The following is a 17,486-nucleotide window of genomic DNA, read 5'->3' as shown; positions in this document are numbered from 1 at the left end:
TCTGCGGTCTTCCGCGGCATTATTCTCTCATTAGATGCGCTGCGTAAATTAAATAAATAAATAAATCATTTCCTAGAGATCTATTCATATTATATTAAATATTAATTTGTACTGAAATATACGTCTTTTAATTTGTATTTTACGTATCGCAAAACACAGTGCGATACCATCTAGCATTAGATAATTAATATATCACAATGTTACTTTGGTGTTTTTCTATCTTTCTTTTTTCTCACCACGTGCATTGATTGAATTTCTTCATGCGGAAGACGGAAGTACACACACACATACAGAGCTCATTGAACGCAGCTCAAGAAGAAGAGCGCAAAGCGCATGTCAAACAAATTAGATCCCTCGGACGGATCTCACCTAGTTACTGCGAATTTTTGTAAGTAATTCTCGCCTTCCTGGATTCCCCGATTAATGAGAAAGAAAACGCGGAAGATGAGCTTCCCCGAGCTGCGCGGGGTCGACTGGAGGATCCAGGCGCCAACGGAGAACAAGAAATCACGCGTGACGCTTCGGACCGCATCGGCCTTCAACAATAATGCTTATCGGAACTTTTCAAGGTTACCGTGAAAACCGAATTTTTTTTATCCTAGCTGTGCTTTTCTTTCACGGCTTTTCGGCTTGAAATAAAGCATATATATATATCGTATAAGCGAGAGATGAAATTATCATATGAGAAACTTTGATAACTTCCTAGAACGCGACATTATTGGACCAGCGGTCACGATGTCCCGAATGAGGGTGGAAATACAAGGGATGAACAATCGCCCTTTGCTTTTCCCTCCTGCTCCCAGACCCTGGCCCATCTTCAATGGTGGAAAGCGCAGAAGAAGAAAGCGATATCCGAACGCGGTAGAAAAGTCCACAAGGATCGATATAAAATCCCCCAGTCCCGTGATATTTTGCAAAGATTACGCGTGAGTTACGATTTTTTCGCTGTTATTGGGATCTGTGTGATGAATATCGTTTGCATTGCAAAATAACATTACGTAATCCAATTTATTAAATGCTCAAAATACTGACTGCTGATGTGTAAACTCAGGTGAAAAAAAACTCTAAGATAGCTATGATATTTTTAATAGTTTTTATATTTTGAATTTTATGAATGTTGAATTTATGAATGTTGGACTTACGAATGCTGAATTTATGAATGTTGAATTTTTGAATTATATCTCATAATGTTTTTAATACATAGTTTTTATATTTTAAATTTATGAAGATTTTTTAAAAAATTCCTTAAATTTCATCAGATTTTATAAGTTTTCTTTAGAACTTATAGAAAGTGTGAGAAATTTTAGAATATTTCAGAATTCACATATAGAAAGAATTCTAGAAAAAATGTAGACTCTTTCTCAGCATTACTGAAAAGTCAGTAGTTCGGAATATTCGTATAAAAAATCGGAGAAATTTTCTAAAAGTTATAAAACTTGCAAATTACCGTAAGAAAATTTATCGTTAAGAAACGTCTTTTTATTCTTAAATAAATTCTCAGCCATCGTAGCTGAAATGAAAAAAAAGGAAGAAATTGAAAAAAAATTCAGTGGACATGTGTTAGACGTTGTCACGATTCCTCAGAAATTCTGTACAGGTGGACGTCGAGATAGAAGCGGAGGAAGCAAAGAAACACAAGCGTCTGGATAAGGCAATCGCCATGACGGACGTGGACCCACAGTATTTTACAGAATTGTCCGGCAGACCCGTGAAAGAAAAATTCTCGTTGGAGCAATATATCCGAGACGTACGAGAGATGCTGAAAACAAAACTCCTCATTGGCCAGGAAAAAGACGAGTGTATTCGCATCGATCAGCAGTTCGAGCAAGAAACGCGCCGACTACGACAGATTCAGGTATAAGTTTCAACTAATTAAATTAATGTTTTCATGAGAAATGTCTATATTTATATTTCACATGATTTAGGAAAAAGATTATAGATTTAATTTAAACAATGTTAATTTAACTGGACCAATAGAGAGTAAAAATAATACTGTTTTGTATTAAAATAATAAATTTGGGCACATATATCGCAGTTAAAAATAACAAAATATTATTTAATTCAAGGTTTAAATTTCATCCTTTAATATTTAATAGTGTATCATTCGGTATAAATTCGTCTGTTTTACTATTCTGCAAAAGCATCGTTGCCGGCGATACATAAGCGGCTTCGAGGAATTCTTGTCGAAGGATCACGAGAAAAGTATGCATATGCTGGAGAAAGCGGAACGAGAAGCGAAACTGACGGAGGAGATTAGCGCCCGGAGGAACGAGCTCGCTAAGCAATTTGGCCAAAGCAGACTGGACGTTTACGTTTGGGAGGAAAATTGGCGGCTGGTGAAGATGTGCCAGATGTTCCTCTATCAGGTGTCGCCCGTCGCCTGGAGAGCCAAGTACGACTGGCTCCAACGGCCCGAGTCAGGCAGGAGCATCATCTTCACCGACGCCCCGTCCACAGACCTGTTTAGCAGATACAAGACGCTGGATGAGAGCGCATCCTTGGAGAACTTGATAGGTAAAACTCGGGACAGGACATACATATAGCGCTCGACACTTTCCAAAATCGTTTTTCTCAATGCGCGCAACGATCGTTTCGCGTTAGAACTATTCGAGCAGGACGTAGCTGACGCTGGCCCGGCCGAATTGTACTTCGAGGACCCGTTCGACCTGATCCGCATCTTCCGGGCGATGGAGACCCAGAATTTAAACGCGCTCATACATCTCGAATCGCTCGCCGCACCGATGGCAGACATAACTAAGACCATCACCGTAACCGAAGCGCAGATCAAGCGAGAGATCAGCGAGATTACTTCGATGATCAACGATTTGGAAGTCCGTACTGGTTTCAATTAGTTTAATAATTAGTTAAAGAGCGATTCATGAATCAGGCATTTCAATACATGCGTTAACGTATATTTTGGATATTTAAAAAAAAAAGATCCAACACTTTAGTGAGATTTTTAGTGAGAGGAATAAAAGGTGCTTGATTAACGTAGAACGAAAAGTGAACCATGTCAAAGATAAAAATGATTGCCGCTTTCATTGATACAACTTACATTTTTAGAACCATATCGCTCATTTTTCTTTCATTAATCAAGCTTTCGATCTATGTTGCCTCAGTACTTATTTTTAATCCTCTCAGTGAATATTCTCATTTAAAATCTATCCGTTTTCGTTTTAAAAAAAATAGATATTAAGTCTCCGACATTAACGATTAGTCTTACGAGTCAAAATATTCGATAGAATTCCATCGCTAAGGCAGAAAGCAGAGCGGCAAAGCTCGAGGAATACGCTAATTACCTTCTTCGAGATGTTTTCCGACGTCTAGTCTGCTCTGAGGAGGTACTCTATCTTCGCGTCTTCGTAGAAGATACCTACGAGAACTGCATAGGCCCGAACGACGCGAATCTTGATAGTTTCTCGATGATGAAGTGGATCGAAAAAATCTACGAAGAGCTTAATCTTCAGCTGGATAATCTGCCGCGCGAAATCGTCCGTGCTTGCGAGCGGGAAGGATTCCGACAAGAGATGAAGTCTATAAAGGAGGCGGAAGACGCCGCGAAAAAGGTAAATAATTTATATTAAACATCCATTTTTTACTCAACTATAAATGCGTCTACGGTCTTAAATTTAGCTTTCAGTGTTTAGTTTACACGTAACATCTGAAACAATTAAAATCTCTACTCTTAAACTTAATATCTTAAACAATATAATGACAGTCGATTTAATGAAGTCTATATAGTCAGAAATTTAACATCTTATGATCTTAAACAATGATTACATTACGTGGACTGTCTCGTAATTATTTGGCGCAACCGATGTCTCAACCGTAACTCGCATGATTGCCAGTTCGAGCTGATGCACCGACTACTGGACGCGCTGAAGCGCATCATGGAACCACCCGCGACGAAGAAACGGCTACTAATTCGGCGTTCGGTACCGATCACGACGAAGGCGAGGCTGCCGTCGCGAATGCCGAAACCGACGGACGAGGAAGCTCAGTTTCTCACCTTCTTCACCGATTACTGCGGACGCGAGGACTTCGTCGCGTATCGTTCCAAGTTTCCGGACGATTTTGACCTGACATTCCGGAGGAAGCGCGACGATATCGAGGCCGAGGTGGCAACGTTCAACGACGTATCTTCGAGTCGAGAACAAATGCGGGAAAAGGAGAAAGAGGAGGTGACCGAGGAAGAAAGAAAATGAATGGTGCCGTCATTGAAAACGTAACGGAATCAGCACATTTATTTGAAAAATTCCTCGTGCGTACATATCCGAAAGGATCGTATCAGTCTAACGCGCTACGCATCGTCGATTACTTAGCTAGCGCTATTTAATAATATGTATACATAAATAGGCGATTTAACGATCGATTGAAGCACGAGATAAAATATTCAGAGATAATAAAAACACAACAAGGGGCAAGTATAGTGTACAATAGAATTTGGAACGACAGTCGATATAAAAACAACAACCATGCCATGACAGTTATCTCTTGGCTACAAAGCGCCAGTTCACGCATTCCTTCGTTATAAACCTTATAAGAAGACTGCGATATACACTTCACCTTCGAGTACCTCTTTCTTTTTTCTTTACACGAGCAACTTTTTTTTATAAAATATCCTGCTAGAGATAACGTATATACATACATACATACATATATGTATATATGTATATGCATATACATATATCTCCTCTAGTAGACGCCAGAGATTCCACGTCAAATCAAATAGCAAATAAGTGAGTTTTTGGTTTCTTTCTGAATCTTTTTATACCTGTATATTGAATATAACACATATTACTGAAATGTATTTTAGTGTCCGTAATAATTTCCCCAGAAGTTCCTAGTTTTAGAATATATATGTATATACATGACATTGACAGCGGCAATAACTTATTAGTATTAAATAATCGTCAATAAATAGCAGGGCAATTAGGAACTCGAAAGTTTTTCATAGAGACATGTAGCGACATTTCGATGAGCAACATAATCCAATAGATAATTAATCGCAAACATATATTCGTTTACCAGATGTTTCGATTAATTCTATAAAGAATAAAATTAAATTACCAAAAAACTGCGCTGTATCAAATTTTGTAATAACAATTATGTTTCTTTAACAATAAGTCTAATAAATATGATGAGGTCTTTACAAAAAGGTATAAAACTTTACGAAATAAGCAACATCCGATTACACGCGCGTATAAATAGAATATATTGCTGTGTTGCTTTGTATTTAAAAAAAATATATGGCAACTCTTAACTCTTGCAGCAATAATGACATTCAATTTCGCTAAGTAATTTAGGACGATTTATATTGCCACAGATTTTTCGACGTTGATCAACTTCGTTGCTCGTGTTAAAATGCATCTTCGCATTTGAAATTTGTGCCAGCATGAAATTACAACTTTCCCGATTTATTTACAATTATTTACTTATATTTATTTATTTCACTTTCGCATCGACTCGTTTCCTTTGTCGCAACGATAGATCCTCCCTCAGTCGACTAGCATCGTCACACGTTTATATTTACGATCATTTTAATCATTACGTTGTTGCACACAAAATAAATCCATTTTGGCGTAAAATTGAATTTCATTTCAGAACTAAAACTCATGTAACACAGCAGTACACAATAGGTGCATTATTCCAAAGTTACAAATTTATTTGTGAATTCGTGCCAATCAATTGCAGATGATGAATCAGTATGACAAAAGAATTTGTAAATATAAAATTTACGCCTTTTAAACTGTATTTTTCTGTATTTTACGTCACGTCTCACCATAGCAATAAATCAACAAGATTACCGACGAATACTCTATTTTAATTAACATATTTCGATTAAAACTGCAGACCCTTGGATATCAATAATCATGATTTTTAGTAAAGTAAAATTTATATGCAACAACCTAATAGGAACAATAATCGTTAAAATCCCCTGTTTCTCATATGCACATGCTCTACACCGACATATACTTATATGTACACGCATACACACACACATACACCTAAAAATCGACGCAAGCTCCAAGTAGTTCCAACAGCGTCTCGCTGAGAGCGAAAGTCAAAAGGAGGTGATCGCACCCTTCGTGGTCACCGTCCACACCGTCCTTCTTCCAAGTCAATGCGCTACGTCCTCATCGCAATTGGAAAGAGAGGACGCGGTGGAAGTTGTGGAAAGCGTCGCCAAAGGAGAGGCCGTCCGCGATCGGCAATATCAGAAGACGCATGTGCAGTCTTCCGAGGCCCTGGCCTACCTGGCCCGTTTCCGATTCAATTTCGCCAGCTTGCGTCGCTTTAAGATCAGCTGGTACAGCGTATCCAAGCCTTCGTGAAGTCCCTCGCCCGTAATAGCACACGCCGGTTGTACGCGAATACAAGCGCTACCCGGCATCCCCGCAAGTTCTAACACTCCCAAATGCTTCTCCAGCTCGCCAACTTCTTTCGCACCTACGTGGTAGAGAGCTCGTCAACGAAACGAAGCTGACCGTAATTATGCCTACATTACTTCTATTAAATTTCTTCTCTATTCTATAAATTTAATAAACTATAAAGTGAAATATCAAAGTTGCAGTTGCTGAATAAATTAGCATAAAATCTTTATCTCAAGTACTTACATAAAACTTATTCGTACGTCGCTTAAAAAGCACGTAAAACGAAGTATTCGGGATTATTCCAAAGTTGAATAAAAAGTACTTAAAACGAGGTATTCGAAATTATTCAAAAATTGAATAAAAAGTACGTAAAACGAAGTATTCGGAATTGCGAAATTTATGCATTTAATTGATAAATTATTTAAAAAATCTAATGGCTAAATGATACTGCCGTATTTATTTATGTCTTTAGAAAAATTTCTCGTGCTACCATCTGCTTTATTAGGATATCTCACAATCACGGGATATCCTCTTGACGACAGATTTTTTTTAGACCTTGGATGGTTTTTTTACTTTTATAAGATTTTTTTTACAGTGTGTACTTCACGTCTCTTCTGAGTCACTAATTAATTTTTGTCAAGAAATCTAATATTTAAAAAAATTTTGTCAAAAAATCCAATATTTAAAAAAATGTGCGTTTATTCAGATTTTTATGCAATCTCTCGTAGCATGTGATATAACTTTAGAAAGACACGACGTTCGTGACGACGCGGAAATGACTAAACGCAATCGCGCGCGCTATGGTCATTTGGACCAACTGTTACCGAACGTAATCGAGTGTACACACAAGAACAAGTGTGTAATGTGCTGCGTCATATTATGCAAAAAGAATTCGGGGGAAAAATGCGTTAAATAAATACGCGTCAAAAATAAATGCCCACGAAATTGAGAGATATAATTAGAAAACAAAAATTAAGTAAACGAGTATACTCTTTGATTAAAAAGACGTTCAGTCCAGACTTTAAAATATAATTTATGGTAAGTTTTATAATATTAGTTGTACCAGGTAAATCTTGTTTGTTGGCGAGAATCAAGATCGGCACACCCGCATTGTCCGGACTCCTCGCTGTCCTGGTAAGCTCCATTTTCGCCTCTTCGAGCCGCTCAATGTCGCAGGAGTCAACAACGAAAATTATACCGTCGGTGCATCTCGTGTAAGATTTCCACAGCGGCCGTAGCTTCTCCTGCCCACCGACGTCCCATACAAGGAAATTGACACCTGTGTTAAAAAAAGAAAAATACTGCGTTTCAACGAGAAAAAAATACCGTAATGCAAACGCCCAAAAGCAGTGTCCGCGACTTGTTGCATTTATAATCCAACTTTTGTATATTCTATTCAGTCATTAAGATCCGAGCGATTTTTTTATTCTTGACAAGTATTTTTCAATCTCCGCTCAAGCTCATAATAGTGATGATATATGCGTGGAATTAGATGAGCAATATTCGAATAAAAATTAAATAATATATAGAAGAGAGGAGAAGAGTAGGAGAGACCCAACTTATGGAGGCTCAACTGGTGAAAAGCAAAAAGGAGGAGTAAAAGAAAAGGGGTAAAATAAATGCGAAGACTGTATCGAAACTTGTAATATACAGCATTCTAAAAGTGCCGGATGTCCTTTTCATTTCTCGGCTAATTTAAAGTCGATTTTTATTCTTATCGAAAATGTCGAGAGAAACCATCGTTTATTGCAACTTTCTCATTTCCATGTATATCTCTTTAACTAAAAGACTCGTATTAAAATTTTATTGAGGTCAATTCTATCTGAAATTAACTGAAGCGAATAATTGCTGTCTGCTTGACTCCTCAAAATTTAATTTGCGAAAAGCTCATTCTCTTCGATCGCGTGTAACTCGAGAAACATCGATACCACGACAATTCCGCTGAAAGGAAAATCAAAGATCATCTAGATTAGTCAAAGAGACTGCCATTAAAAGGGCAAAGACCCGGTAGTTTCGAAGTACATAGCGTAGAGAGACACAAACGGTTGAAAGGGCGGAAAATTATGGGGGACGTACCTTTAGCTTTCCCGATGCCGCCGCGAATTCTCTCGCAATTGAAGCCAATGGTCGGTACGGTGTTGAGATACTGATCAAATTTGAGTCTGTACAGGGCGGTCGTCTTCCCGGCGCTGTCGAGACCAAGCATCGCCACATGGAGCGGGGTTCCCGTGGGAAGTGCCTCGAGCAGACCGCCGGTCGTGCCGCTTCTGCCCATCCCAGCACCCATCCCTCTCTCTCTCTCGTTCTCTTTCCTCCCCTATCTCGTCCTCGCCTGCTCTTCCCGTTAAGAACTCTCTTTCTCTCTTCTATTTCGTTTTGATCCGGCCTAGCATCTAGATTCCCTTCTTCCCCTCCGCTCCACGCGAAATATCTCTCTTCTCCAAATTCAACCTTCGATGCCCGTAAAAGGACTCCGCCGCTGCGAAGCTGTCCACTACCGCATCGTCTGAAAAGCAAGCGCGTTCCACACAGTTAACGTCTCTCAACCGGTTTCGCGCGAAACACAGGTGCGCTGCCTAAAGTATCTCGTCTAATAAGTAGGACTCAATTTTCGATCAGGGTCAATGTCACTTTCGGTCTGACCTTTATTGATCAAACTACAGTCGAATCCCATTTTTCTTTCTCGCAATCACTTGATTTCGGAATATATAAACACCCTGTAGGCGAGTGCATGCGGAAGTGTGTATGTGTGTATGCGTGTGCGTGTGGATCGTAGAAATCTCTTTCGAGAAAAAAAAACTTTCACCCTCCTTTTGTCAGACTTTCCAGCGTTGGTCGCGAATAACCGGTAATTCGCTTATTAGCGTATCTACCGCGCGGATCGAGCTCATTATTTACATCGTCTACATAGGTCGAAGGCAAATCCCTGAACAATGTATCATTGTCTCGCGCAAAAGTGGGCTGCGCAGCCAGCGGCGGAAGAAATAGAATAGGTCCCTTTTCGGGACCGGTTCCTCCGACGAGGTTGAACGAATCCGAATAATCCGGTTTGCTTGCTCCCTGGACCGTTTCTAGGTAACATCTTCTTCCGTCTTCATCGGTAACCAAGCAAACTTTCTCCAACGTCTCCCATTTTCCTCCTTTTCGCATACGCGCATTTCCTCCTGGTACTCTAGCGATTGCATGCAGTTATACGCATCTCGCCAGTCATCGGCGTTCTCCATTCCTCCTTCGTTACGTATATGGCGAATGCAATCTCATCACGCAAAGAACGTAGTGCAAAGTGTTCTTATTATCAACCCTAAACAATACAGGATATGTGATTTTTCCGTGTATATATTAGATGTGCTGCTGGCCAAAAGTGGGATGACCACGTATAAAATATTCCAATTAATTCCGTAATATTAATATGTTAAGTTATAACGCATAAGTAATTTCATTTAATATGATAGACATTTTTAATTAATAATCTCAAACTTTTGGCCGGCAGTACATATACATATAATATGTAAACTATACAAAAACATATATTCATATATCCAAAAAGAAAATATTATATACGTATATTGTACATTTCCACAAGATAAAGTGTAGTATCAATAATAGTTTAGAAATTTTGGATTCCTAAAGTAAATAAAAACTCTATGCGTTTCATAAACAAAAGTTATTAAATCATCAAAGAAATATTAAATTAACACTCCCATGTTTTTTTTTCTTTTTAAAGAGAAATACCTAGTTTAATAATTTTCAAAGGAGAAAACGCCAATTTTCGGTCATGTCCAACTAGGTTTATTAATTTCCTCTAAAATGTACCGCATTTGACTTTTCGACAATTCAATATTCATCAGAGATGTGATTTCTGAAGCGTACCGCTTTATATATGTCCGACTAGGATGTGCGCGTGTAAAAGGGTCAAGGAATAATACATGTCGCCAATGACACGCCGGATATACTTTTACATTATTCGACAACCGTTGTGATTTACATCTGCCCCGCGAGACGACGTCCACGCGCACGTGCAAAAGTAGGTAAATCAAATCGATCCAACGAGCGAAAGGTAGGATCGCCCGGAGAAATCTGATGTTTCGGGTCACCGTCGCACGAAAATGTGGATCAAAATTTAGTGCGAAACATATATGCGTAATGCAGATCCGATATGGAAACTTTAAAAGATACATCAGTTTAAGTGGCGCGAGAGTTTATACGGAACTGTTGGGAATGTTGTCCCGCGTTACTATAGTCGTTTCCAAGTCTTTGACTCGGGTGTAAACGGCGGCTCTATTGTGTTTAATGAAGCGAAATGTTCCCGAAGTGCGGTTGCTAATTCAATATCGGGCGAACCATACCGCAGACGCGTCCCGATATATATTTGCCGAAATACTGAGAGTCTTTCTCTCGTGAGGGTGATACGGTTGTTTCATTATTTCGCAAATGGTATTAAAATATAAACGGCTCGGCATTATAGGTCTTCTCATACATTATACAAGATTCCTATGCGGAATGTTTCGTAAACATTGGGGACGTTCGACGATAGACTCCCTGGCCAACTTACAATCGATTTTTCTTGGTGGAAATGCGAAAAAGGCCTTTATTGTTGATTTATTGTTGATTTATGGTAATTCTCCAATTTTTCCACATCATGCATCTATGCATCAAATTAAGAAATCTCTTAAAGCTCCAGCTGAAATTAATTGAAGGCAACAGCTTTATTTCGGCCCTCGACACCATCCCACTCGACTTCGGAAGTAATTAATTCACGAGAAACCATCCAATCATTTGTAATTTAGAACTCACCGACGATTAGAAATTCAACATTTTCGCTGAAAAAGAAACAAGATTTATTCCGTATTAGCTACAGAATCTGTCTGTTAATCCTTTGAGAAGCTTTCTAACAAAGTAACTTATAGAAGCCCTTGTTTTCTAAGAGTGTTTGGAATCGCTGAATTTGATTCTGGCCTCAGAACTCTAAAATTCAAAATTGTGGCTCCAATATGAGCTAAATTTCAAAAAAATAATCTGATTATCGAAACACGATTTTTGGGATCGCGGAATTTTAAATAAAACGAAATTGGAAACTCGAGGCTACTTAACAATGTTAAAAATTTCCTAAAGTCGAACTTTATGATAATCAATTATTTTGTTTTAAATTCTGTTCGCCATATTGGATCCATTATTTTAAATTTTGTATTTTTTATTTCAGATTCGAATGAAATATTACCAAATTACCCCGATAGACGAAGTTTCATGAAAATCGAGCGAGCAGCTTACAAAGTGAAAGAAGGTATAGCTGATACAGCGATCGGTGTTAAACGAGCATCCGGCGATTTTGAGTCACCCTCTGTAGAGATCTAATTTATTCGACATTTGTGACATAAATTGAAACCGGAACCGCCGCTAAATAGTACGGCGATATCACGAGCGTCGCTCACGAGCGCGAGAAAGAGGAGAAACGCGAATCCTCCGCGTTCCGACGACTTCGGGATGCCCCCGGCACGGCCCGCACGGCCCGCACGGCATCGGGGATCACCGATGCGAAGCGACGGCGACGGTGTCGGTGTGCTGGCTGCTTCGATGGTGCATTATCGACTCGCGAAGACGCGCGTGCGCCACGTCGCGCCGCGCCGCGCCACACCGTTTTATGCCTCCGTATCCTCGCTGTGTGAGCGCGTACGTATGCGTGTTTACTCGTTACGTATACACGCACGTATCATGATTCTGTACATCTCTCTGTCCTCCAACATTCGTTTTAGAAGCCGCGAGCCGACCGAAATAATCTCGCACGGTCGTAGCCCGCGATTGAAAAACTATAGCTCCGAAAATGCTTCTATTCTCTCTTGCTCTCAACAACGTGAGATTTTAATAGAGAAAGCACATGCAGATCCGAGCGCTCTACGTGCCGCGAATAAACACCCGGACAGCACGCATCTCCGAAATCGGAACGTACACTGTAAAAATTTTTTGTAAAATTACAACTATTATAGTGGATAATTTTGAGACCCACTATAATAGGTGTAAATTTCCACACATTTTTAATTTGTGTAATTGTAATACAAAATTACTTTTTCCTTCCGTACTGTAATTTTACAAAATTTTTTTACAGTGTAAGACGTCTTAAAGATATCTTTGAGACATCTTTAAAGGCCATTGCACGTAACAAAGTTTTAGTCATAATCGTAAGGCTGTAAAAAAATAGACCAATCACAGTCGATTATTCTCCTCGCGCTTGAAGAATAATCGAGTGTGATTGGTCTATTTTCTTACGGGCTTACGATTAAAATTAAAACTTTGTTACGTGCAATGGCCTTAAGGCGCCTTATGTCCCGATTATGGACATGCGTGCTGTCTGGGCATACAACGAGATGCTATTAAGGCCACGGCACATGGAAAAACATGAAGCAGTAAGCAAATTACAATCACAGTCAAGTACCTATTCTCGAAAACTTGAGATATAAGCTGTTGGTCAATTTGCTTACTGCTTAAGTCTCATTGCTTAAGTTTTTCCACGTGACATAGCCCTTAAGGGGCAAATCCAGACAAATTTGCATAGCTGCATAACCATTGTGCATAAAGAAAATGATCCAATCACATTTTACGCGCGTCCGTATGATAACAATGCGATTGGATAATTTTCTTTATGCATATGCATAAAGTTGTGCAGCTACGCTGCAAGTTTGTCTGTGGATAGGTCCTAAAAATCCTTTCCGTTAACGCGCGGATGTTAATAAGTTTCTCGATAATCGGGCGATTGACCAGCCGCGCAGAAGCGCGGCCTAATCGGTTTACTGGCGACAGAGGAGCGCTGAACAATAACCGAAAGATCTCGATATCAGTAAATTATTATACAGAACGTAAAGAACGTTTCGTGTCTGAATTCGCTCCGCGAGATACTCGCGGTTCACTCACGTTTTTCCCATGAAATAGCTCTCGCTTGTTCCTTACTTATTTACGTTATATTTATGTTACAACGCGCCAAGATGCCGAGAGCTCTCTGTAATCTACGAACACCCAGATGCAGTATCTCGGAGGATGGCCTAATAACGCTATAGAGTCTCAGCATCAGGCTAAAGTATCAGATTATGCAACGGGAATCGAGAATTGCGAACTGGAGATTGGAATTCAACCGATCGGAACGACACGGATTGAAATTTAAACTCATCCGATTGATCGAATTCTAATCTTCGGTTCATAATCCTCAATTTTCAAGTCGCGGGGTCTGAGATGAGCCCATGCATAAGGCCTATGACACGTGGAAAAACTTAAGCAGTAAACAAATTGACCAACAGCTGTCTTGAGTTTTCAAGATTACTTGACTGTGATTGATCAATTTGTTTACTGCTTATGTTTTTCTATATGTGCCAGGGCCCTGAGATGCTGGCTCGTACATTCGTTCGTTCCATCTTTGAGAGGCCAACAGCCTCGAAAAATATCTTAAATTCCTTCGATGATCAATCGCTTTATTTATGCCTTAATTATGCCTGTTTATTGCGGACGATTATTCGCAAAATAAATTGAAAAGTTTCTGACGAGACTTCGCGAAAATAGATTAGCGTTAAATAGAAGGATATCTCGACCAATTTCCTAATGGGATGGCTTATTCGCAACACGCGCGATCGAGTTCTCCTGAACCAACTTCTGAACCTAATCGGGACGTAAGCGACTCTTAAAGATAAACGACATTAAGGCGCGTCCTCGATCAGATTACGATAATGTCTCATGCCGTGCGCGAATCGTAAGAGCGTCTTGATGTAGTTAGGACGTTATTGGAGTTACCTCGCTCGAACTCTAATTAGCTTAATCAGTGATTACTTCGACCGGTAGAATTACTCGCTGCAAGATTTCTAATTACATAATTCGTGCTCTCCAAATCTAATCTTTCTTTCACGTATCAAACGACGAAAAATTAATTATTCCGTGTTAACACAATAATACAGGTATTGCTTGATAAGTCAATCGCCTTACCTTAAATTGCCAGACTAATTATAAATCTATCTCAATGACTCAATTACAGACGTATTACATAATTCTTGTAACATAAAAATATATTTATATATTAATCAGCTTCTTAAGTGACTTTTTATCGATCGACTTTTATCTTGATTTATCAATCAAGCTCCCAATTTACCACAATTTACCAAATTTATCACAATTTACTTTCTAAGGTTTATGGAGCAACGAGAAACGCAGTCCGCTTTATCTTGATTGATCATAGTCTGATTTATATATAAAATCGTGATAAATTATGATCCCAGAGTGCGTGTATAATCTTCCATAAAGCGCGTAGTTACACAAATTACGACCCGATAGAGGAAGATAAATATGTGCACAGATTTACAATATATTTCGTTCACAATCATATTTCGTTTTAAATGACGAATAAAAATATTTGCGTGTCAAACAAAAGGTTAAAAGCTAGAATATATTTTTTACTTCTGAAAAATCGTCACATCAGGAATATATACTTCAATAAGAACTGATGCGAACGAAATCAGATTTAAATCTAGCCTCCTCCGGAAGATTATAATTCGGAACAGGTGCACCGAAGTAAGTTGTTTCGTCTCTCTCGCGTACCATCTTCTCCGTATGGAAAGTGTAGCCCTTGAAATTGGAATTCGCAACTTACTTCAGTTCGATATACCACTTTTTTAATTATATTCTCCTGGAGAGGATAGGCTTGAAATTAAATTTAATTCGCGATATCTTTTGTCGAAATATGGTTTCACAGCAGCTCTGATAATTCGGTCGATGGACGTCAGGAGATGCGTATTCGAAAGTTTATCTTATCTCTCATTTAATTGTTTTGGAAGGATAAGCTTGCATAAATGAGTGCGAATACGTAAATAGAGACGTCCTAAAGTTTCGTTTAAAATAGAATAGCATAATTGTAATACGCAGTGTTACATATAATTGTAATACATAATTGTTATATATAATTGTTAAATGTTATTATAATTGTTATATATATTTGTAATACAGTGACTTTTAGTAATTCAATATTGAACTGAAGACGAACAGAAGAATAAATCTAAAGTCCAAAACCAAGAGAAAAGTGTCATATATCTTAAAATATTTTACACAAATATAATATTTGATAATAAAATAATTATTCTTCAAAAGAACAGGGTACGCAGAATTGATCGCAACTTTGCAATATTATGTCGAGAGTTTATTTTTATCCCCATGATGCTTCCACTTCTTTGACCTGACATTTCACACATGATCTTTAATGCATATATGGCTGATTATGGAAAATTAATTACTTCCACGTCAAGAGCTTTCCGTGTGCTTTTTTTCTCAACTTGAAGGAAAAATTGATGAGAGCTATTTATGAAAGCGTCATGAGTCATGAAACCCGTTATGAAACTCGTCGTGAAACCCGATTAATATATTAGAGAAAAAGAATGGCATTACAAAATTATACATATATAATTCTGACAATTCTCTCTATTATAACGTAAATATTATGTAATGTGAAGAATTCAAATATGATATTACGAAGAATTAGAACTGACAATTAATGAATCGTGCTCTACGTATTCTATATAGTGTTTCGAAGTTATATCGCAAATAATTTATTTCTCTCACCGACCAAAACTGCCTCATTTCAGAAGGGAAAAAAAATAAACTCGACAAACAAAAACCAAAGACTTTTAACACGTCTAATATTAAGTTTATATGCCGTAAATAAATGAAACGGTAAGGTTTCTTTTCATCTGTTATATGTTCTTACATATAACGTTTCAGAGAGCGATTAATAAACAATACCGGATGTAAATCCCATTTCTAGATCCTATTTTTAATTATTAATCTTTAAAGATATAAATTATAATAAACGATCACTTTGTCCATTGGATACAGTATATGTCATTAAGATGTCAGAAATGATAGAATGACGTCGATTTAAATAGTTGAGGTTTCTCACAAAATTAAAATAATGTACATACAAGGAAACAACAATGACTATACTACGTAACACCTAAATAAGACTTGTTCTGTATATAATTACAAATATAAATAAGCGTTAATATATATATATATATATATATAATTCTCAATCACTTAAATATATTTGCAATAAATAAACATTATCTGTTTATCTGTTTCCAAAGCTTATACGCATGAAATAAAAAATCATTTATCTTCTACGTTTATCTACATACAGCTGTCGAATAAAAACTAAAACAATTTTTGGAGCAGAAATACACTCCTTTCTCATCTCTCTCCCTCTCTCTCTCTTTCTATTTATAAAAGAACATAAAAAAGAGTACATCGATGTGTAAGCGTATTTGTCATTGTTCTATTTACGGTCCCGTTGAAATGATCATAATAATCGGACAATTTTCCATTTTCGCTCAATTCGTTTCGCATATCATACGATATAATTTTGATTATCCGAACGAACCTTGCTTTTCGCGTCTCGGGACTCGGGACGGGGGGGGGTTTACCGCGATTTCACGCGCGCACAAAACACTCCCCGGACTCCACCGTGAGCGAGAGGAGCCGAGCGTCCGTGTTAAACCCGAAAATTTCAGGGCGCGTCGCGGCGCTGGGTTACATCTCGCCCACTTCGGGGGGATCATCGACACCGCGCGTCGTCAACACACTCACCATGTTAAATCCGGATGTGTGATCCGCATCCACGGGCATATCGGAATCCGCCGCGATCGGCGCGAAAAGACACACCAAAAAAATAAATAAATAAAACAAGCACTGACCCACTTCCCGTATGCGGTATGCAGTCGCACGGAGAGGAGGGAACTATCCGGGCCGAGAACTATCCACGGGAAGGGAACTTGTACTCGGTTACGCGGTAACGGAACTGCCGAGTGCCCAAACACACCTACCCGAACAGCTCGAGCGAGACCCGAGGGACGAACTGACGCGAGTGACGCGACGCGCAGCGAACCGACCGACTCTCACGGCAGTTGACGGCACTCACGCGAATGAAAGGAGGTAACTTCTCGATTTGCCGCGCGCCGGCAGCACCGTTATCCTACATCGCGTCGGTATGTGGGCGTGTATGTGAAAATGCATTGGACACCCGTCGACCGTCCGCCATATTGTTCAGGACACCTATGGCGCGCTTTCCAAAAATGTTTAAATCAATTTAGTATA

At 38.8% G+C, this 17,486-nt stretch overlaps 2 protein-coding genes across 2 annotated transcripts; one reads left to right on the top strand and one right to left on the bottom strand.

The window, feature by feature from the left end:
• The first annotated feature begins 126 nt into the window (after positions 1 to 126).
• LOC139821645 (cilia- and flagella-associated protein 100) lies at positions 127 to 4,235 on the top strand. Its single transcript, XM_071792847.1, has 7 exons — positions 127 to 569; positions 707 to 926; positions 1,598 to 1,855; positions 2,142 to 2,514; positions 2,602 to 2,831; positions 3,243 to 3,566; positions 3,849 to 4,235. Exons 1-7 carry the CDS (start codon positions 424 to 426, stop codon positions 4,203 to 4,205), a joined length of 1,908 nt encoding a protein of 635 aa, XP_071648948.1. The 5' UTR covers positions 127 to 423; the 3' UTR covers positions 4,206 to 4,235.
• On the bottom strand, positions 4,218 to 17,299 carry Arl4 (ADP ribosylation factor-like 4). The gene is made up of 4 exons (XM_071792848.1): positions 16,980 to 17,299; positions 8,451 to 8,880; positions 7,438 to 7,653; positions 4,218 to 6,450 (listed from the first exon to the last, which is right to left on the bottom strand). Exons 2-4 carry the CDS (start codon positions 8,659 to 8,661, stop codon positions 6,254 to 6,256), a joined length of 624 nt encoding a protein of 207 aa, XP_071648949.1. The 5' UTR covers positions 8,662 to 8,880; positions 16,980 to 17,299; the 3' UTR covers positions 4,218 to 6,253.
• Between the last annotated feature and the right edge of the window lie 187 nt (positions 17,300 to 17,486).

Source organism: Temnothorax longispinosus, chromosome 11, assembly GCF_030848805.1.
Source record: "Temnothorax longispinosus isolate EJ_2023e chromosome 11, Tlon_JGU_v1, whole genome shotgun sequence".
Classification (NCBI taxonomy): Eukaryota; Metazoa; Arthropoda; class Insecta; order Hymenoptera; family Formicidae; genus Temnothorax; species Temnothorax longispinosus.
Note: the sequence above shows the minus strand (reverse complement) of the source record. Positions and strands in the feature narration are given on the sequence as shown.

Coding starts and splice junctions, on each gene's coding strand:
- Arl4 (XM_071792848.1), bottom strand. CDS start 8,661: ATGGGTGCTGGGATGGGCAGAAGCGGCACGACCGGCGGTCTGCTCGAG. Junction 7,654..8,450: donor CGGCATCGGGAAAGCTAAAG/GTACGTCCCCCA, acceptor TTTTTAACACAG/GTGTCAATTTCCTTGTATGG. Junction 6,451..7,437: donor CAACAAACAAGATTTACCTG/GTACAACTAATA, acceptor TCTACCACGTAG/GTGCGAAAGAAGTTGGCGAG.
- LOC139821645 (XM_071792847.1), top strand. CDS start 424: ATGAGAAAGAAAACGCGGAAGATGAGCTTCCCCGAGCTGCGCGGGGTC. Junction 927..1,597: donor ATATTTTGCAAAGATTACGC/GTGAGTTACGAT, acceptor AATTCTGTACAG/GTGGACGTCGAGATAGAAGC. Junction 1,856..2,141: donor GCCGACTACGACAGATTCAG/GTATAAGTTTCA, acceptor ATTCTGCAAAAG/CATCGTTGCCGGCGATACAT.